Below are 22331 nucleotides of genomic sequence, written 5' to 3'. Positions count from 1 at the left end.
TCAGTATGTGCGGATAATATTACATGTTTTGTTGTTCTCTAAAAGAATAATTTTACAGGCAGAAAAATGCCAGGGTCATTTAAATTTGTACGCTCTACTAGTACTGTATTTTTCGGACTATAAAGTGCACCAGATTAAGTGACACTAGTAAGGATGCCTACATCGAAGTGAGCAAGGTTGTCACCATGTTTCCTTTCTAATCTAAAGCGCCTAAGTAAACAAAACTGTAATGCTTAAAAAAACATTTTCTTTTAAAGTCAAACAAATGCTGGATGTTAATCTACACAAATTTCTCTCCTGAAAACTGTTTATTTGGACGAGAAAAGTGCTTCCGTTTATTTACAGTAAGCTAAGATTTCCAATATTTTGTCTAAGGGTGAGTTTTCAGTAAAGTTTCTCCAGCACTAAGGCTAGGTACAGTAGCATTAGCATTAGCATTAACCGCTAACCAGAGTGCTAGTGGAACCCTGAGTGTTCCAGTAACCCAGGGCGCTATCATCATCAATGGTTCATCCCAAGTAGCTTTTTTTAACAGGATAAACATACAGGCTACAGTCCAATATACCTGCCTCTGAACGGAGAAAGAGCTAGCTCAGTTTCCTTTGCTGAGGATAAACTAACAATCCACCGAAGGGAATGGCAACTGACACACAGATTGGTTTATTTTACTTAATATTTTCACAAACATTACTAATTACTAATTAGAGAATTAGTACATGCCCCTTTTGCACTTTTCGAGCTACGCAAAGGTATACTTTTACTGTGGTTACGATAGCAAAGACACACTGGAGCCCTAAATCAAGCTGTACGGTGTACGGTTAATGGCTTACCTATAGATCACTAAGATAGAACCCAGATTTTCTTGTCAAGTTATCAATGAGATTTGATCATTTTTATTTTTTAAGAATGAAACATACTTTTTATTGCTTATTTTCGAATGTTTCTGATGTTTTCTCTTATGCCATCATCTACTGCTCTGTTCATCATTCTAGACAAAGACTTGGTGGTGCATTGCTATTTCTAAAACATCTCCTGTAGAGCATTGCAGTGACACAACCCCTCCTTTACCATGAACAAAGGCATGTTGAGCGTTATTGGCAATATGGAAGCCTGCGGTGATAATGTAACATAAAATGGCTGGATAGCACAAAGGAAAATTTATATTGACAGTAATAATTGCAGGAAAAAGCGTGGAACTTTCATTTACAGCCAAACTGAACATGATGACTAACTATTATTATTATTATAATTATTATTACCTGGTGGCCGGTTGAGTGCTAGGTTGCGAAAGTGGCTCCCTTTAATGATCTCCACAGAAAGGCGACCAGTGGTGGCATTGTAGGCCAAACCCAACAGCAGCTCAGGAACTCCACCATGAGACAAAGACTGACTGGAGGAAGCACTGTCGCTCTGAGCACTCAGAGATACCTGAGAGTCTATAGCCTACAGAGAGAGAGGGAGAGAGAGAGAGAGAGACAGAGAAAAATAAAGACTGTAGCTCATCTGTTGAGGCACTAGGTTGGTGTTTTTTTAATAAACTGGCCAGTAAAAATATTTAAAAAACATTGTGTTAACCCAGGGGAGGTTTATTATTATTTTTAATAAAGTGGTCAGTGAGTGTAAACACAAAGTATGTAGGTACATGTTTCTTATAAAGCGCCCAATCAGTTAAAGCACTAGATGTGTAGGTGTTTCTAATAAGGTGGCCAGTGACTGGAAGCACAAGGTAGGTAGTTATGTACAGGGGTTGGACAATGAAACTGAAACACCTGGTTTTAGACCACAATAATTTATTGTCTCAACGGACAGTTCTGGTGGAAACAGGAGAGTTGAGGTGCACATTGAATTCTGCTGTGATTTGATCAGCCGTGGTTTTATGTTTTTTGGATACAATCCGGGTTAGCACCCGAACATCCCTTTCAGACAGCTTCCTCTTACAGCGCCCACAGTTAATCCTGTTGGATGTGGTTGGTCCTTCTTGGTGGTATGCTGACATTACCCTGGATACCAAGGCTCTTGATTAATCACAAAGACTTGCTGTCTTGCTTGCTGTCCTCTTTTAAACTCTGGTATGTCACCCATAATGTTGTTTGCATTGCAATATTCTGAGCAAAACTGCTCAGAAGGGTAAAAAGCTCTTACCCTGCTAATGGAACCTTCACACTCTGCTCTTACTGGTGCAATGTGCAATTAATGAAGATTGGCCACCAGGCTGCTACAATTTAGCCTTGAAACCTCTCACACTAAAATGACAGGTGTTTCAGTTTCATTGTCCAACCCCTGTATGTGTGTGTGTTTCTAAAAAAGTGGCCACTGAGTGAAATTACACAGTAGTCGTTTCTAATAAATTGGACACTTCCTTGTACCTTCAGATTGCTCCGAGGTTCGAGCACCAGCGTGGCCTCCATCTGTCCTGATTCAGTGTTGAGTTTGCTGAGTCTGTAGATGGTTTCTCCCATCATCCTCTCTCGGTTCATCTTGCCCAGAGCGTACAGGCGGAAGCGCAGAGCTGAAGACCCGAGTTCTGCCTGCTCCAGCCTCGAGAACCGGAACGTCTCCCCAAACCGAGGTGCAGAGCCCCTTTGCACCGCCGTCTTATAGCGCTGCCTTTTCCCTGGCAACAGGGCCACGTGCACCTGCCAGGAATCCATGCCGCTCCGTGCCTTGTCGGGAATGCCCTGGGCTGTTACCACTGTAACTAGGAGTTTGAAGGTCTCAGGCCGGTAATCGAGGACGATGATTAGGTCACCACATTTAGAAATGGGAAGGCGGGGCGAGGCACTGGCCGGACGGGACAGAGCACTTCTGCTTCCTGCGCGTTCCTGCTGATTTTATAAACATATGCACACAAACAAAGATTTGAGCCAGGACACTTGATACATCACAGCTCATAAATATTCATCAAAAAGCATTCATCAGTCATACAGTACAGACAGTCAGACAGTTTGTGCTCCAGGCCAACCAAGCTGAGTAAAGCTGAGACACTCATGAAATACACTCATCATCATCATCATCATCATTAAAAAAAATAAATAAAAAATCTGGACCAAAAAGGAAGTGTCGGATTGCAGTGTTTTTTGAAAGGAGAAAAATTATAAAATAATTACCAGGAATTAATAAAGCAATGAATCATAATTAATAAACATTCTCAACATAGAATTGTGTGGAATTGTTGTAGAGGTTCCTAATGGGGTTGAGTCAGTACCTCAGAATGATGCAAGTGCATTGGACTGTGTTTGCTGGTATTACATCCTACAGTGCACCTCAAAATACATGGGATTAAGAGACAACAAGGGCATCCCAAAAACGCAAATTGCAAATCACAAATCACATGAACAGCAAACAGCAAAATGTTGAATTATCTGTTCCTCAAGCTGTGTGGGTGGAACAAACCAACAGATCAGCCTGGTGAGGGCGATGATTTTGCAAGCAAAAACTGAAAGGATTAGGACCTCTCAATCTGCTCCACAGTATACTGGTGGAAAACATTAACTGAGCACTTTACTTCCAACTGATTCCAACTAAAACTTAAAAATTCCCAAATTCTTTTATTTTTTTATTGAGGGAGTGAGAAAAAAAATCAGGAAGGTAAAGAAACAGGACAAATCCAATGAGAGAAAAAAGAACAAAAAGCCTAAACAATATCCTGTATAAGAGCACAGGAATAAAAGCCGAACAAATCAACATACAACACATAATTTAGTATTTCCCTTTTTTTCCCTTGTATTTATCTTTCATTTTTTCATCTTTCTTCCTTCTCCTTCCTCTACTCCATTCACCTTCCCTTATTCTTACTTCCTTTCATTCTTGTCTTAAAAAATGCCTAAATTCTTGCAATAGATTCCACAAGATTTAGGAAAAACTTTCTATTTGGGAATTTCCCTTTCTACCAACCTGAGTTAAGCTGAGACACTTATGAAATAAGTCATAATTCATCATCATCAAAAAAAAAGCTGGATCAAGAAGGAAGTGTCGGATTGCAGTTGTTATTTAAAAGGAGAAAAAATAAGTTACCAGGAATGAATGAACTAATGAATTATTATTAAACAATCTCAACATGGAAGTGTGTGGAATTGTTGTGGAGGTTCCTAATGGGGTCGAGTCAGTACCTCAGGGCTCCAAGTAGAGGAGCTGTCTGTGGCCTCGTTGTCGTAACCTTGGTTATCCAGGGCCATGTCCATCTCCAGACTGGGCAGAGGAGTCTTCTGCCTCTCCTCACCGTAAAAGGCGTCCAACCCGTCCGCTGTGTCCTGCGAGCCCATGGAGGCTGTGTCCCCTCTCACGGACAGAGGGTCGGTCAGAGGGTCAGTGGGAGGTGAATGACGCTGGACGAGCGTCCTGGACAGGGGGTCTCTTTCCTTCTGTTGTGAACCTTCCCGACTTCGGCAGGACAGAGGATCCTGGAAGCTCTGTCTGCTGACTCGGTCAGCTTCTGTGGGAAGACATGGATCATAACATTTTATTATAGATCTACAGGGGTTGGACAATGAAACTGAAACACCTGGTTTTAGACCAAAATAATTTATTGTCCCGACAGACAGTTCTGATGGAAACAGGAGAGTTGAGGTGCACATTGAATCCTGTCGTGATTTGATCAGCCTTTGATCAGATTTGACCATCTTTCTCTTGGATATATTGCAGATTTTTTTCAATTTGGTAAAATTAAAGAAACTCATCATTTTAAGTGGTTTCTTATTTTTTCCAGAACTGTACATACGATGCATGTTGATTTTGTGTTAGATTATTGTTGTTACATTTTTTTAAGTTCGTTACACTATTTTTTGTTATACAAAATCAGGTTCTTGGTGAGTTACTGTTTAGGTAATAGACTAAAATTAATTATGAATGTGCTGTTACAGCCTATGGCATAGCATTTTTCTGCCACCTAGTGGCCGATTTTGGTGTTTTTCTTTATTGTTGCTAGCATACAGGATGTGATGTTACTACACAGGAAGTTGTATAGTTCAAGGAAGTATGTTCATGCTCCAGATCTCATGCTGATGGACTTCTCTATCCATCTTCATCTACCATCATCTGTTTAACGTGGCATCGTCTGTATGTATATATATCTTATTACAAGGTGTATCTTTGCTTATACTTGCATATTGGTTGATAATGTAGCTATATTGCTTAGTTAGACAGTTAAACTTTGGATGCTTTGTAGGCCAGCTAGTCTGGCAGCTACTTGTATATGTAAACCTCAATAATTCTAATATTTAAGTGACTTGAATCTGTTTTATTTATAGTTTCACAACTTCAAACGTCATTAAACCTGTTGATGGAACCTATCGTCTTCAGAGTCGTGATTTATAGAAGATGTTGACACTTGCTGTCAGAGTTCTCACTCATATAGAGCAGAAGACAGTACAGTGAAAAGACGCCAAGCAACACAGAAGATTGTGATAACAGCCATCACAAGTCAACTGCATTAGAAACCATAGATTACTGGAACAATGGAGACGGCATCTAAGAAGACTAGGTCTCATTCCTCTGCATCTACAAGGTCTAGTGCATCCTCTTCGAGCAATGCTGCTGTTGCAGCCAGGGCTAAAGCTGAAGCAGCCAAAGCACGCTTAAAGTATACTGAGAAAGAGACCAGAATGAGAATGGAGAAGGTTGAACTGGAAGCTAAAATGGAGAAGCTAGCCATAGAAAAAGAAATTGCTGTAGCTACTGCACTGGCAGAGACACTTGAGGCAGCAGCTGCTACCAGTGAGGGAAGACTCAGTTTGGAACTCCCAGTCGAATCATCGTCAGTTCTGTCTGCTCAGCGCACACAAGATTATGTGAATGAGCAAGCCAAGGTATGCGAAGAAAGAAGTTTAGCACAAGAGGAGGATCTAACCTTTCAACATGAGTCAAAGCGGTCCTACGCAGAGCCATCTATGGTGCAGTCTGCAGACAACCCACATCTCAATACTGAAAGCATTTATCCACCTTCTGCAAATGCTAATGTAAATGACTTCTCTCTCCATACCCCAAGTAAGCGTGAGTGTCAGAACCCTTTCCTGATGTCAGACGGAGTTCAGTGCAGCCAGCCACTTCCTCCAAATTTTCAGTCTCCACATGACAACACTAATGCTGGGTCTTTCCATCCACAGAGTTATACACTGCAGTCCACTCATGCTAATGATTCCCATGTGACAGACTTTGTGAGGTTTCTGGCACGACGTGAACTCGTCACTACTGGTCTGCTTCAATTCAACGATCAGCCAGAAAGCTACAAAGCTTGGAAGTATTCTTTCCTGAATGCAGTAAGAGGTTTGGGTCTGACGTGCAATGAAGAAATGGATCTTCTTGTCAAGTGGCTAGGAAAGGAGTCTGCTGAACATGCTAAACGCATAAGATCCATCAACGTTAACCAACCAGCAACAGGATTGAAGATGATATGGAGCAGACTGAATGAATGTTATGGCTCGGCAGAGGTAATTGAGAAGGCTCTGTTCCAGAGATTAGATAGTTTCCCCAGAATTAGCAACAAAGATTTCTCTAAACTGAGAGATCTCAGTGATTTGCTGATGGAGTTAGACGTCGCCAGAGTAGAGGGAGATCTTCCTGGCCTTTCCTATCTTGACACAGCCAGAGGAATCAACCCCATAGTTCAAAAGCTTCCATATGGCCTACAAGAAAAGTGGTTGTCCTATGGATCCAGCTACAAACAACTACATCAAGTTGCGTTTCCTCCATTTTCTGTCTTTGTTTCCTTCCTTTGCCAGCAGGCACAGATCAGAAATGACCCCAGTTTCATGCTTACAGGCCAAACGGAGTACACCAAAGTGGATAAACCTCCATGGAGGCCTAGCAGATCTAAAGATATCTCCGTACACAAAACAGAGGTCTCATCAGGTGCACACTCAAATCAAGACAGAGAAGTAAAGACACAGGATGACCCTGACAAGACATGCCCTATCCATAATAAACCACATTCTTTACTGAAGTGTCGTGCTTTTCGTACAAAATCCATAGAGGAGCGCAAGAACTTCCTCAAAAGGAATGGGATCTGTTTTAGGTGTTGCATCTCCAGATCACACACTGCCAAAGAGTGCCAGTGTACTGTGAAGTGCACAGAATGTGGTAGTTGTCTGCACCCCTCTGCTCTCCATCCAGGACCATCACCATGGGTCAAGGATATACGTCCCTATACAGAGCACGGCGGGGAGCCACACTCTGCACATCCACCAGAGGTCAGTAATCAGTGCACACAGGTTTGTGGAAGAAATCTCACAGACAGGTCTTGCTCCAAGATTCTGTTGGCCAGAGTTTATCCTGAAGAACACCGTGACCAAGTGATTACGATGTATGTTATCCTGGATGAACAAAGCAATAGATCTTTGGCTCGCTCTGATTTTTTTGATGCATTCAACATGCAAGGCCCCACTTCATCATACACTCTGAAAACCTGTTCAGGTGTGAGTGAGCATATGGGCAGGACAGCCTCCGGCTTCTATATTGAGTCACTGGATGGGAAAACTATTCAACGTTTACCAAGATTGCTGGAATGCAATGAGATACCAGATGATACTGCAGAGATTCCAACACCTAGTGCTGCCTCCTTCTATCCCCACCTAAAGCCAATAGCTCATCACATTCCAGAGCTACAGCCCAACGTTCCCATCATGCTTCTGCTTGGTCGTGATGTCATTAGGCTTCACAAGGTTCGTAAGCATGTCAATGGACCACCAGATGCTCCTTATGCCCAGAAGCTTGATCTAGGATGGGTGGTTATGGGAAATGTTTGTTTGAGGAATGCCCACAAGCCACTTTGTGTGAGCACTCTCTTCACCAATGCCCTAGAAGGAAATCGTCCTACTCTCTTCAAGCCATGTCCTGGTGTTCTCAATGTAAAGGAGAAATACTGCCCTGAGTCTGTTGATGCATGCATTTCAGAAACACTTTCTAGTGAACGGGATGGCTTAGGCCAGAAGGTGTTCCAGCTGACAGGCAATGACAACAAGATTGCTCCATCCATTGACGACCTTACTTTCATGGCAATAATGAAAGAAGATCTAAAAAAGGATGACCACAATAGCTGGATAGCTCCTTTGCCTTTTAAATGTCCAAGACAGCGTCTCCCGGATAACAAGTCACAGGCCCTTCACCGCTTCTCCTCTCTCAAGCGAAGCCTTCAGAGGAAGCCAGAGATGAGGGAACACTTCTTCTCATTCATGGGAGAAATATTAAAAAATGGACATGCAGAAGTTGCTCCTCCGCTCAAGGCAAACGAAGAACATTGGTATCTACCCATATTTGGCGTGTACCATCCAAAAAAGCCAGGTAAAATCCGTGTTGTATTTGATTCCAGTGCCCAGTATTGTGGGGTGTGTCTTAATGATGTCCTCTTAACAGGGCCCGACCTCAACAACACACTGTTGGGAGTCCTTATCCGATTCCGCAGAGAGGCTGTTGCTGCAACAGCAGATATTAAGCAGATGTTCTTCTGCTTCCTCGTAAGGGAACAAGATAGAAACTTCTTACGTTTCCTATGGTTCCGAGACAATGATCCTGCACAAGATGTCATTGATTATCGTATGACTGTGCATGTCTTTGGGAACAGTCCCAGTCCAGCAGTTGCCATTCACTGCCTCAGACAGTCAGTTAACGATGAACAGCACTATGACCATGAGGTGGCGCAATTTGTCAACCGTGACTTCTACATCGATGATGGTCTCAAGTCACTCTCCACTGCTGAAGGCATGATCAGTCTACTCAAAAGTACGCAGGGCATTCTCGCGAACTCCAATCTGAGACTGAACAAAATTGCCTCTAACTCTAAAGAGGTGATGGATGCCTTTCCACCACAAGATCGGGCTGAGGACCTTAAAGACTTGGACTTGGGCTTAGACACCCCTGCAGTACAGCGTAGCCTGGGATTAAAGTGGGATGTGAAAGCTGACAGGTTTCAGTTCAATGTTGATATTGAAGAAAAACCCTTTACACGCCGTGGTGTCCTGTCAGTGGTAAATGGAGTGTACGACCCGCTTGGATTTATTGCTCCTGTCACGATTCAAGGCAAGCACATTCTCAGAGAGCTCACTCAAGAGAAAGGTGACTGGGATTCACCACTGCCGGAAGAGATGTTAGACCAGTGGACATCTTGGCGAGACTCTCTAAAGGATCTTAATGACTTGCATATTATGAGACCCTACACCAAGGCTTCTCCCTCTGAGGCACAGCGGAGAGAATTGCACGTTTTCTCAGATGCTTCTTCAAAGGCAATAGCAGCAGTTGCTTACTTAACAATAACAGATGAAAACGGGAATTCACACACAGGGTTCATCATGGGCAAAGCAAAGCTGGCTCCTCGACCTGAACACTCAATTCCAAGGTTGGAACTATGTGCTGCTGTGCTGGCAGTGGAGCTGGCAGATCTCATTGTATCTGAACTTGATTTGCACATAGATGCTACTACATTTTACACCGATAGCAAAGTAGTGCTAGGATATATATGTAATGAGACAAGGCGCTTCTATGTGTATGTGAGTAACAGGGTTATACGCATAAGAAGGTCCTCTCATCCACAGCAGTGGAAGTATATACCCACAGATCAAAATCCTGCGGACTACGCGACTAGGTCAACCACTCCTGCCCGTCTTCCAGAAACCACATGGCTCACTGGTCCCTCGTTCCTCAAGCAAGCTTCTGGAGGATCTATTGGGCAAGACACTTTTGAGCTAGTCAGTCCAAATACAGATGTTGAAGTCCGTCCTCAAATCTTCACCCTCAACACACAAGCTGCTCTCCAACAACTTGGATCTCAGCGTTTTTCCAGGTTTTCCTCATGGCAGTCTCTAAATCGTGCAATGAGCAATATCAGTCACATTGCTCACAGCTATCATAGCAACCCAGACAACAGCTGCAGAGGATGGCACTTGTGTCAAAAAGCGCACACAGTTGAACAGCTCAATCAGTCCACGTCCATAATCATCAGGGCTGTCCAGGAGGAAGTATATGCCGAAGAGCTGGCTTGTCTGAGAAAAGGTAGGAAGATTCCTCAAAACAGTATCCTCAAAGCCTTGGACCCCTTTGTGGATAAACTGAACTGTCTGAGAGTCGGAGGTCGTATACGTGAAGGAGTTTTTGAGGTAGAAGAACAAAACCCTTTGATAATTCCTGGCAAACACCATGTCGCAACACTGTTAGTTAGATACTACCATGAGCAGACTTCACACCAGGGACGTCTCTTCACAGAAGGTGCCATCCGCACAGCTGGCTATTGGGTCATTGGTGTGAAGAGACTTGTGAGCAGCATAATTCACCACTGTGTTACCTGTCGGAAACTCTGTGGTAGCCCGGAGACCCAGAAGATGGCGGATCTGCCGGCTGACCGTCTTTCCATGGAACCTCCCTTCACTAATGTGGGATGTGACGTGTTTGGTCCATGGGAGGTTGTGGCACGTCGAACAAGAGGTGGTTTAGCCCACAGCAAAAGATGGGCTGTGATATTCACCTGCATGGCAGTGAGGGCAGTCCATATAGAGATCATTGAATCTCTTGACACGTCAAGCTTCATAAACGCTCTCCGGCGTTTTCTTGCTGTAAGAGGTCCGGTGAAGCAGATCCGTTCAGATAGAGGAACGAACTTTGTCGGGGCATCTGCTGAGCTCAAGATCCCATCCAACATTGATTCACCTTCTGTCGAGAGGTACCTTGCAGAACAGGGCTGTTCCTGGCTTTTCAACCCTCCCCATGCTCCTCACATGGGTGGTTCATGGGAAAGGATGATAGGAATTGCTAAAAGAATCCTTGACTCCATGTTTCTCCAACTGGGAACTTCACAGCTAACACACGAGGTACTCACCACTCTGATGGCTGAAGTGGCTGCCATAATCAACGCTAGACCTCTCATACCTGTGAGCACTGATCCAGACGATCCGGTCATACTTACCCCAGCTGCTCTCCTGACTCAAAAAGTCAGTGTCCCGTCAGCTCCATCCGACGACCCTGGAACCAAGGACCTCTTCAAACGACAATGGCGCCAAGTACAACACCTGGCTCAAACTTTCTGGAGCAGATGGAGGAAGCATTACCTTTCTTCTTTGCAGCCAAGAAAGAAGTGGCAATTTGCTCAGCCTAATCTCGAGCCAGGAAGCATTGTACTTCTCAAAGATCAGCAGCTGAAAAGGAACGAATGGCCTCTTGGTATTGTCACCCAGGTCTTTCCCAGCAAGGACAATAGTGTGCGCAAAGCAGAGATTAAGGTCTCCCGCCAGGATGGGACTAAACTCTACCAGAGACCACTGTCCGAACTGATCCTTCTTTTACCCGCCCATTAGGAACTGTTAGCTTCTGATTGTAGTATTTGAGTAATTTAGTGGCATTTAATCATGCCAGGCGGGGAGTGTGCTGTTACAGCCTATGGCATAGCATTTTTCTGCCACCTAGTGGCCGATTTTGGTGTTTTTCTTTATTGTTGCTAGCATACAGGATGTGATGTTACTACACAGGAAGTTGTATAGTTCAAGGAAGTATGTTCATGCTCCAGATCTCATGCTGATGGACTTCTCTATCCATCTTCATCTACCATCATCTGTTTAACGTGGCATCGTCTGTATGTATATATATCTTATTACAAGGTGTATCTTTGCTTATACTTGCATATTGGTTGATAATGTAGCTATATTGCTTAGTTAGACAGTTAAACTTTGGATGCTTTGTAGGCCAGCTAGTCTGGCAGCTACTTGTATATGTAAACCTCAATAATTCTAATATTTAAGTGACTTGAATCTGTTTTATTTATAGTTTCACAACTTCAAACGTCATTAAACCTGTTGATGGAACCTATCGTCTTCAGAGTCGTGATTTATAGAAGATGTTGACACTTGCTGTCAGAGTTCTCACTCATATAGAGCAGAAGACAGTACAATGAATTATAATTATTTTATAGCAAAAATACCCCATAATATAATATTAATTTAAAGCCATATTACCCACCCCTAGACAGAATTCACATCCATTCCATTCAGTGCTGTAAACCACACACACACACACACACACACACAAACACACACACATACACATACATATCCCACAGGTCAGTGCATCGTCCTTTAGCTTCCATGGGCCTTGGCTAAAGTCATGAGACATGACGCTAGTTCCTGTATCTTATACTAATCTAACTAGATACTAGATACTATTTATCAGTGTCTTTGGTCTCAAGTCTATTCATAGCTAGGGGTATTCTATAAGTTGACAGTGAAGCACTTCTGTAATTATGACATGAATGTACACATAACTATGTAGTCCAGAATGAGTCCAGCTCTCCGCTTTAGTAAGATTATGAATTATCGTAAGCCCATCGCGAAATAAAGCAACACTTCATGAACCTCAAGCAGGTTTGTGAGTAAACCTGCTGAATGGAAGCTGCTGCCAAAGCCGCGTTTTCTATGAATAGAAGATCCATTAAGGAATAAAATGTTCCTGTTCATCATAGTGGATATACTCTGTTGCCATGACAACCACAGACGAAGGTAAGTTCCGCCATAGTAACAGAACACGGCAGCAGTGACCAAAATAAAATTCTCATAATATCGAGCTGCCTTTCCAATCAATCTTCCTGTAGTTTTCTGTAGCTGGGTAACTGGGGAGTCAGCCATTTTTTAGGGAGTCCCGCTGCAGAAATGATGCAGGCGCATTGGACTGTGTGGGCTGGTGTTACATCCCACGGTGCACCTCAAAATACAAGGGATAAAGAGACAAGTAGGGCATTCCAAAAACGCATTGCAAATCACATAAACAGCAAACAGCAAAATGTTGAATTATCTGTTCCTCAAGCTGTGTGGGTGGAACAAAAAAAACAGATCAGCCTGGTGAGGGCGATGATTTTGCAAACAAACTGGAAGGATTAGGACCTCTCAATCTGCTCCACAGTATACTGCTGGAAAACATTCACTGAGCACTTTATTTATTCCAATTAAAACTTACAAAATGCCCAAATTCTTTTTTTTTTATTGAGGGACTGAGAAAAAATATCCAGAAGGTAGAGAAACAGGACAAATCCAAAGAGAGGAAAAGCCTAAACAATATCCAGTATAAGAGCACAGGAATAACAGCCGAACAAATACACGAACATCACAGAATGTAGTATATTTTTGGTACCACTTTAATATACGACTACCTTTATAAAGGGTTTATAAATGCTTTACAATTAGTTTATTAATTAGGTTGTAAATACCTTAAAAATCATTAATAATCAATCATAACACATACGTAGAAAGGGCAACAATGACCTGTTGTTTGCCAAATAGTGAACCCACAGCCATCTATATTGTTGCCCTTACTACGTATGTGTTATAACTGATTATTAATGATTTTTAAGGCATTTACAACCTAATTAGTAACCATTAATAAATTAATTGTAAACCATTTATAAACCCTTTATAAAGGTAGTCTTATTTTAAAGTGGTAATTTTTTTTCTTATTTATTTTAATTTTTTTTCTCCTTCCTCTCCTCCCCTTCATCTTCCACCTACACAGAGAGAGCAAGGCCAATTGTGCTCTCTCAGCCGATGGCTCCGGCAGCTGATGGCAAGCTGCATGAGCAGGATTCGAACCAGTGATCCCCTGATCATAGTGGCAGCATTTTAGACTGCTGGACCACTTGGCGCCCAGCCATCTGACCTTAAGACCATATTTCTATTGTCTTGGTTTAATCACATGAAATAAACAGAAAGAAAGAAAGAAACTGAAGGAAAGCTACAATCTGCTGTAGGTTAAATGATTTAGATCACACAAAGCAACCACAGATACGCTCACAGATTCACTTTACTTCCAGAATGGGATTTTCCAAATGACTCACGTTTACATGTTTTGTGCCAAACATCTGGTACTGTACCGAAATGCTAGCTTTGACCCATATATCCAGAGCATATTGTTCCAGAAGTTTCATCAGAAGTTTCATATCTGGCAAACGTCTTTTATGGACTCTTATGGTTTTACTTTGAGGCCAGAGGCGTCTTCCTTCCTCTTGTAGACCACAAGTAAACTCGGGGTTCTCAGAAAGGTCTTTTAGCAGGTTTTTGGGTTGCTCGTGGGCTGTATTTGGCGATCAGTCTGAGAGATGAAAAAGCAATGGTATACTAACTTTTTCCCTACTGTGGTCATCTAAATTTAGGTTAGCTCTTTGTAATCTGCTTCATAAGTGCCAGAAACGTCAACATGCGTTCTCCTGAGGGCCTCAGAGAGCTGCTTTGATCTGAGCCTGATCTCTTACCTCTCACACGCTCAGCTCATCTTCTCATTGTTATGTAAAACTGACCCTTTTAAAGTGCTCTCACGTCGCTGGCTCATCAGTTTGCACCTGGTGTTGATGTGGCTGGTGCTGATCATGTGCAGTTTAGAAGATGATAAAGCCGTGTAATTTTTTTGTTTATTTTTTTTTTGCTGTAGAAAAAAGAAATTTGGGTCCATGTGGACATGACACTTTCATTCCATCACATCCCAAGAAGACTAGATTCTACTAGATTCAGATCCCGTGACTGGGAATAACACAAACTCAAAAGTTTATTCATAATTGGATTACTGCAGTTATCTGATTGTATTATGTACAGGGGTTGGACAATGAAACTGAAACACCTGTCATTTTAGTGTGGGAGGTTTCATGGCTAAATTGGAGCAGCCTGGTGGCCAATCTTCATTAATTGCACATTGCACCAGTAAGAGCAGAGTGTGAAGGTTCAATTAGCAGGGTAAGAGCACAGTTCTGCTCAAAATATTGCAATGCACACAACATTATGGGTGACATACCAGAGTTCAAAAGAGGACAAATTGTTGGTGCACGTCTTACTGGCGCATCTGTGACCAAGACAGCAAGTCTTTGTGATGTATCAAGAACCACGGTATCCGGGGTAACGTCAGCATACCACCAAGAGGGACCAACCACATCCAACAGGATTAACTGTGGACGCAGAAGGAAGCTGTCTAAAAGGGATGTTCTGGTGCTAACCTGGATTGTGTTAAAAAAACATAAAGCCACGGCGGCCCAAATCACGGCAGAATTCAATGTGCACCTCAACTCTCCTGTTTCCACCAGAACTGTCCGTTACCACAATAACTTATTGTGGACTAAAACCAGGTGTTTCAGATTCATTGTCTAACACCTGTATGTAAAAAGTCATGAAAAAAGCATACTATAATTCCTTAGCTCAAAAAAGGGCTAAAATCTAATTTTTTTGCTGAAATTTGTTTTTTTATTAGTGCATGTATACTCTTAACCGGATGTACTCTTATTTATGCCTGCAATGCACTGAAAAGAAGACTCTAATATTCTACTGTACAATCTATATAGCAAATAAATCCAATTATTTCCATTGCCTTGGAAGCCTGTGTGTAACATTTTATATTTCATATTGATGTTTGTGTTTCATAAACTATCCTTAAACAGTATAAAATCATTAATAAAACGTGTTCTAAATCACATTAAATTAGTAGAAATTAGCTGTTACTTTGCCTCAATGGCTCTAGTACTAACCTACTGTTTTTCCAGCCCAGTGGGCGAGGCCACGCTACTGTTTTATTGTTTTTTAAAGTTGTTTATTGGCTGGTTCATGGGTTTATTCTGATGGACAACAGCTCTCAAATAGTGTTCTGTACAAAACAACATTTAGAGAGTGTTGTGCTAAAAGTTCCAGAAGATCAGCAGTTCTGGAAATACTTAATACTCCAAACCTAATACTGGTCACATTCCTTTCCCTTCATTTATGCATGATGATATGCATCGCACTTCTACAACATGATTGGCTGAGTAGTTAACTGCATGAACATGCAAGTATATAGTTGTTGTTAATAAAAAAGCTCTGTAAAAGTTGGTACTTACATACTGTACATATAAAACAAAAGAGGCAATTTTTACATTACATTTCATTACATTTGGCAGACGCTTTTGTCCAAAGCGACTTACAATAGTCAAGTACAAAAGTAATAGAAGTTAAAGGTAAAACATCTTTAGACAGGGCTTAAAGGAGGTCAAAGGGAAATAATGGGATAGAGAAGTGAAAAAGGGAAAGAAGGAAATTAGTTAGTGTGTTAGAGGTGTTAGGAGAGTAAGTGCTCTTTGAAGAGCTCTGTCTTCAGGAGTTTATTAAAGATAGTGAGAGATTCTCCTGATCTGGTAGTAGAAGGTAGTTAGTTAGAGGTGTTAAGAGAGTAACTCTGAATGAGAACAGTCTGGATTGCTTTGTGTGAATGTTTGGCAAATGTATAACATACAGATTCATATGGGAGAAATAACCGTATATCCTGAAATAAAAAAAAAAGGAAATCTGGGTGTGTGTGAGGGTGAGAAAGGGTGTGTGTACCTTCACAGTCTGAAGGCTCAGTGCTGGCCTCCTCCTGGTCTGGCAGGAGTCTCTGGAACTTGTGCTGTCGGCTTGGTGCAGTCTGGGCCTCAACTTCTGCAGCCCCGGAACGGAAGCTTTGTGAGCGAGAGACGGAGATTTCGAAGCGCTTCATGATCTCGTCCTCACTGTCCGAGGAGCTGGTCACCTCTCCGTCATTTCCGTAACTGTTCACTAATCAACACACATACACACATACACACACATACACACAGAGGAAATGTTGGGGAAGAGGATAAACAGAGGGATCATTCAGAGGTAGCTTTACATGGAAAGGAGACAATGGGCTGATAAGGTAGAGAAGGATTGAAGGAAACAGGTTGAGAGAAAAAAAAAACAATTACACCTAACAATTCCTAATTAAGTAAGTGCTATACTATACTTACAGGGGTTGGACAATGAAACTGAAACACCTGTCATTTTAGTTTGGGAGGTTTCATCAGGTTTCACCTGTGTTCATTTGTAGCTCCGCCCCCTAGCCCCAGGTGTTTCTACTCCCCGTGTGTGTATATATAGTCCTAGTGTTTCAGTCTTTGTTTGTCGGTCTTTGCACTGACCCATGTTGTTTTGTCGGTCCCGCGTTTTCGTTTCTCAGTTCACAGCCATTGTTTATGTCTTTGTTTATTTCTTATTTATGTTCCTCGCTTTTTTATCTCAGTTACCCTACCCGTCTCTCGTTTGCTTTGGTTTGATTTTTTGTTTCTTTGTTTGTTGATTTGTTTATTAATAAAGCCCTTCATTACCTGCACATACATTTGCCTCCATGTCTCCCTGTCTGAAATCCTGACAGTCAGTGTTAAAATATATATATATATATATATATATATATATATATATATATATATATATTTAAGTCATTTTGGAAAAAATCTATTGGTCCATTCCTCAAGAAATTTTGACAGAGTTTAAGGGACAGTTTTTCTGTTTAAATTATGTACTAAGTTGAAAATCTACAAAAATCAAGATACTTGTTTTTCATTGGACAGTGTATACTGTATCAATATATCAATCGTGATAAATTTGAAATAAATAAATATACTGTTTTTCACAATAAAAGTGAAAAACAGTAAACAGTACTTATAAGTATAATGAGTACCCTACTTTTATCACTTTACGTTCTGTAAACAGGTACACACACACACACACACACACACACACACACACACACACACACACAATAAACCAAACAAACCGAATCAACCCAAGTGGCTCTGCATTGAGCAGCAGTGGTCACCATGGTAATCTGTTCCTCACACTCAAGTGTTTTTCGCTCGGGTCCTTCTCTTTTTACCGCACAAATGTTCAGTTGCCGCAGCAACCCTGCCCAATACCCACTGGCTGACTGGCCGCTGGCTGATTGCTGAAAGCCTTCATCTTCATCTTCATAAGAAATAGAAATAAAAATAAGAGTAAAAAATAAAAATAAAACTTTTCTAGGTCTTATATAGTGCAAACAATAATCGCTAACCACAACCAGTCATATTAAACCTATGGTTTGTGTTTTTTATCCTAAATCTCTTGTAATTTAACTATGCATAACCACAACCAGTCATATTACAGTTTTTCTGAATTGGTTTGGCTCATTTCTTGAAACTGAGATGACATTTTCAAAATACCATGGACAAATCCCCAAACTAACTTGCGGTTCCTGAGCCATCCTCTACACTGATCGCCTGTTATATCATCACAGGACCTGTTTCCTACATAACCATTTGCAAAGATGTACTAAGTGCTTGAGACATGTACAAAGCATTTAAAATGTGATGAAACCAATGAGAAATGCCATTCTGTTATGAGGAGCTGCAAGTTAGTTTGGGGATTCACGACGCTTCTTCCCACGGTGCATTGCTAAAGAACACATCAGATGCGATGTTGATGAGAATTTATGGTTAAACAGACTGCAGCGGATGGAAGGCCAGGAAGATGACCAGGAGAGAGAGGGGAGTGACACAGAGTATTCAAAATTTTACTGTATTACATTTGTGATGCTTGACTGTTTTTTTTCATAGACTGTGTATAGCTGGACAGAGCATTGTCTCTCAAAAGTGAAGCCACCACAGGTCGGGCGCTCCCTGCTGTTCGGTTTCAGAAAGCTGTTTAACCCCACCCATCCCCATAGGTTTCAATGGCAAAACAGAACAACTTTCAATCTTGTTTTTTTCTAATATACTGTAATTCTACCTCCATTATTTAAATTCAGCAGCTAGTGTAACCTCTGCTTATATTGTCAAATTTTCATATCCCCACAGAATTCGTTTTTAAAAACGTTTTTCAACTTTATTAAAAAAATGTGTGGTTATTGTAAAAGAGCTAGTTATGGGCGGGACCAATAACTGCAGCTCCACTCTGCAGCCTGTGACCACGAAGGGCGGGGTTATTCAAATGAGCAGGCTGTCTCCACACAGTCTTTTGGCTTCATTTTCACTGAATAAATGGGAATGGCGACACGGCGTCCATCTTTTTTTACAGTCTCTGTTTTTTTTTACATACTGTAATGTATTTTGTTTTGTTTTTGCAGGTTTTTGTATTTTGTATACATAGTATATTTGATACATTTTCCTTTGTATTTTTTTTTCTTTTCTACCTACAGTAATGTGTAAAGATGTACTTGTAAATAAAAATAGTTACAATTTCCTCAGCAGAATGAGTGCAGTGTGTGTGGTGTGAAAATTGTATTCCTTTAGCTAGACCTCTGCCATAAAGACAAAACATCTAAGCATTTTGACTTGCAGTACTTACACAATGCCGAAGGGACAATGCATTTTGGGGGCACTGATGCTTTGTGTGAGAAAGTAAATTAGTTTTGACACATGGGTAAACTGTTTTTGGAGCGATATGAGCATTTTTTGAGGATCCATGTAGTTGTGCTGCACCGTCCAGTTTATTTTGACAGGAGGACGAAATGAATGAAAATGTGCCAAAGCAATTGAGAAGGATCTATGCCATTTTATGGTACTGACTATTTATATGGGAGAGGGACTTCATTTTGAAGCAAGAATGAACGTTTTGGGAGACATATGACATTTTGCTGGTTATCTGAAGTGTTGCGAAGAACTGTAAGTCTGTTTAGCCAATTTACCTTATAGTTATAGGAATGTCATCTCAGTTTCAAGAAATGAGCCAAACCAATTGAGAAAAACTCTAAGCCTACGATTTGTGTTTTTTTTTCTCGTAAATCTCTTGTAATTTAACTATAGTTATTTACGTATGCGTATTTACTAGGGCTGTGAATCTTTGGGACAGTAATAGCACTGTCGCGCGGAGCTTTTTAACTGTACCGCAGAGCTCACCTACTGTTTCTTTTTCCCGCAAGACAGGTTTAAGCCTGACGAGAAATATTGTCAAGTTTTAATCTCGCGAGATCTCGTGGCACGTCACACCCCTACTATCTATTTTTATTAAATAATTATTGTGTTTAAAAGTACTGTAGATGAAGCCTCTGGGTGGCACAACTGTCTAAGTGTAGGGTGTTATTAACAGATAATAAAGACAGGAGGCTAATAAAGACAAATTATTTGGAACATAAGTTCATACCGCATCCTCCACCACATCCACATCCGTCTTTGTCACATTAATGAAGAGATGGATGCAGTCTGAGCTGGTGGAGAGGTGGAGAGAAGTGTGTGGGCCTGTATTTATAAAAAGGATTTAGGTGACTATTGACTATTGAGCTTTTGTTTGCACTGAAGAAGCACAATTTGGACAGCAAACATGTCCCAGCTGATCGATGACATCGTAAAATGAGTGGAAAATGGATTTAGAGGAAGCAGGGACCTCTTTAATGGCAAAAAGCCCCAACAGTGACTACACACCCCAGATTCAGACTGGATTAAATATACTACATACATAACTTACATACCATAAACACCATAAACAATAACAGACCACTTAAAAATTATCAGTTTATTTGATTTAACCAAATTGAAAACCTCTGGAATATAATCAAGAGGAAGATGGATGATCACAAGCCATTAAACCAAAGTTATCCAAAAGCAGTGTGTAAGACTGGTGGAGGAGAACATGCCAAGATGCATGAAAACTGTGATTAAAAACCAGGGTTATTCCACCAAATATTGATTGCTGAACTCTTAAAACTTTATGAATATGAACTTGTTTTCTTTGCATTATTTGAGATCTGAAAGCTCTGCATCTTTTTGGTTATTTCAGCAATTTTTCATTTTCTGCAATAAATGCTCTAAATGACAATATTTTTATTTGAAATTTGGGAGAAATGTTGTCCGTAGTTTATAGAATAAAACAGCAATGTTTATTTTACTCAGACATATATCTATAAATAGCAAAATCAAATAAACTGATTTAGAAACTGAAGTGGTCTCTTAATTTTTTCAGAGCTATATATATATATATATATATATATATATATATATATATATATATATATATATATATATATATATATATATATATATAAAGGTTGTTTGATCAAGCAACTTTTTCTGAGCTACTAACTGTGTTGGCGGTGTTTTACACTGCTCAATCCATAGTATATGCTTTTCCCCATCATATTTCCATATCTATTTACATAAATGAAATCAAAAAGAAGACTTAATACAAATCTGTTTCACTCACCTAACCATAAAATACAAAGTACAATTATTGTGCAATTAAATTAAAGTTAAAATTAAAGTGACATGACAAAAAAACAACAATTAAATGAACTTACAAATTAATTAAAAAAAGTATTGAATTAAACTAAATTCATCATTAATACTGTCAGATCCACACATTGCAGATTTATATGTAAAATGCCAAATATAAAAAAAACTATACAGCAAGGCTTCATACTGAATTAAACCAAATTGATTGTTATTCCTATTAAACTGACACATGCAGATTCATACTGGATCAGATTGTAGAAGATGCAGATTCTCGAAATAATAAACTCTCTCCACATTTATTACTATAAGACTGCCAAACCTACATGCATCATGTTCATACTGCATTAAACCCAATTACTATTTAACTATTGCACAGTTATTACTATCAGAGAGTACAGACATCACACACAACAGATTCATTCTGGATTAAATTTACCATGCATATTACTATCAAACATCAAAAACTACAGTGTTGATTCATACTAAAATAAACACAATCTACAATTATTGCTGGCAAAATAAAAAAAAAATGAATAAAAAAATATAGTACAAAAGTGCAGCAGCCACGCCCCCACCATAAACTCTGCAGAAGGACATGCAAAGACACTGACATACAATATATAACAAATATACACAGGAATCTAAGCAGTGAGCCAGTTAGTAAAGAGTAATATGAGTCCGTATTAGTGTGTGTGTGTGTGTGTGTGTGTGTGTGTGTTAGTATATGTGCATGCGCACACAAATAAGGGATGTTCTTTGATTACTGAGAGATGAGATGTTCCCTTAATGTGTGTAAAGGCTTTAGAGATGCGTGTTGGAGGAGGTGTGTGTGTGTAGGTGTGTGTGTGTGTGTGTGTGTTTGTGTGTGTCTGTTCTGTGTGTACTGAGCCAGTTGTTTGTTTTGCATGGGTGGGAGTTCTCTCTGCATATCAGTTTACTCATTAAAACCAGACACACAAAAAAGTAAACGTGCACACACACACACACACACACACACATCAGAGATCAAGTTATCTTTTATCTATTATTGTATTTTATAAACTTTCATGCTTTTATGTCTACTTCTCTATGGACACATATGGTGAAATTGTATGAATTATTATGTATTATTATTATGCCCCTCTGTATGATTGTATTATTTAATTTACAAAGCTAAATTCAGCTGTTTTTATTTATGTAGCAGGTGCTACATACAACCTAGCACCCAATGCATATAATTAACCTTATAAAACTGGCAACATTACTGTCAACAAGCAAGCAGATTCATACTGATTACAGAAAGTAAACACACTGCAGATTTACACTAGATTTATTTACTCTACTGTTATCACTGTTCGACGGTAACGTACAGACTTGAAGATTCATACTGGATCCCCACAAT

At 40.4% G+C, this 22331-nt stretch overlaps 2 protein-coding genes across 6 annotated transcripts in view; one reads left to right on the top strand and one right to left on the bottom strand.

The window, feature by feature from the left end:
- Positions 1-20392, top strand: part of esr2b (estrogen receptor 2b) — a 443098-nt gene extending 422706 nt beyond the window's left edge. Inside the window, exon 10 of the transcript XR_007439927.1 lies at positions 20346-20392. The gene's annotated coding sequence lies outside the window, so the exon portion shown is untranslated. The remainder of the gene's footprint in view (positions 1-20345) is intronic.
- Positions 1-22331, bottom strand: part of syt16 (synaptotagmin XVI) — a 50097-nt gene that overhangs the window by 4744 nt on the left and 23022 nt on the right. For 3 of the 5 annotated variants that reach the window (XM_022685106.2, XM_049481053.1, XM_049481050.1), the window contains 4 exons: positions 16293-16505; positions 4110-4432; positions 2367-2825; positions 1260-1443 (listed from right to left, as the gene is read on the bottom strand). In XM_022685106.2, coding sequence (XP_022540827.2) covers positions 1260-1443; positions 2367-2825; positions 4110-4432; positions 16293-16505 — 1179 coding nt within the window. The remainder of the gene's footprint in view (positions 1-1259; positions 1444-2366; positions 2826-4109; positions 4433-16292; positions 16506-22331) is intronic. The other 2 variants (XM_049481054.1, XM_049481051.1) reach the window with 1 other exon arrangement.

This window comes from Astyanax mexicanus, chromosome 7 (assembly GCF_023375975.1).
Source record: "Astyanax mexicanus isolate ESR-SI-001 chromosome 7, AstMex3_surface, whole genome shotgun sequence".
NCBI classification, from domain to species: domain Eukaryota; kingdom Metazoa; phylum Chordata; class Actinopteri; order Characiformes; family Acestrorhamphidae; genus Astyanax; species Astyanax mexicanus.
The sequence above is the reverse complement of the archived record's forward strand: the minus strand, read 5'-3'. Positions and strand labels throughout refer to the sequence as shown.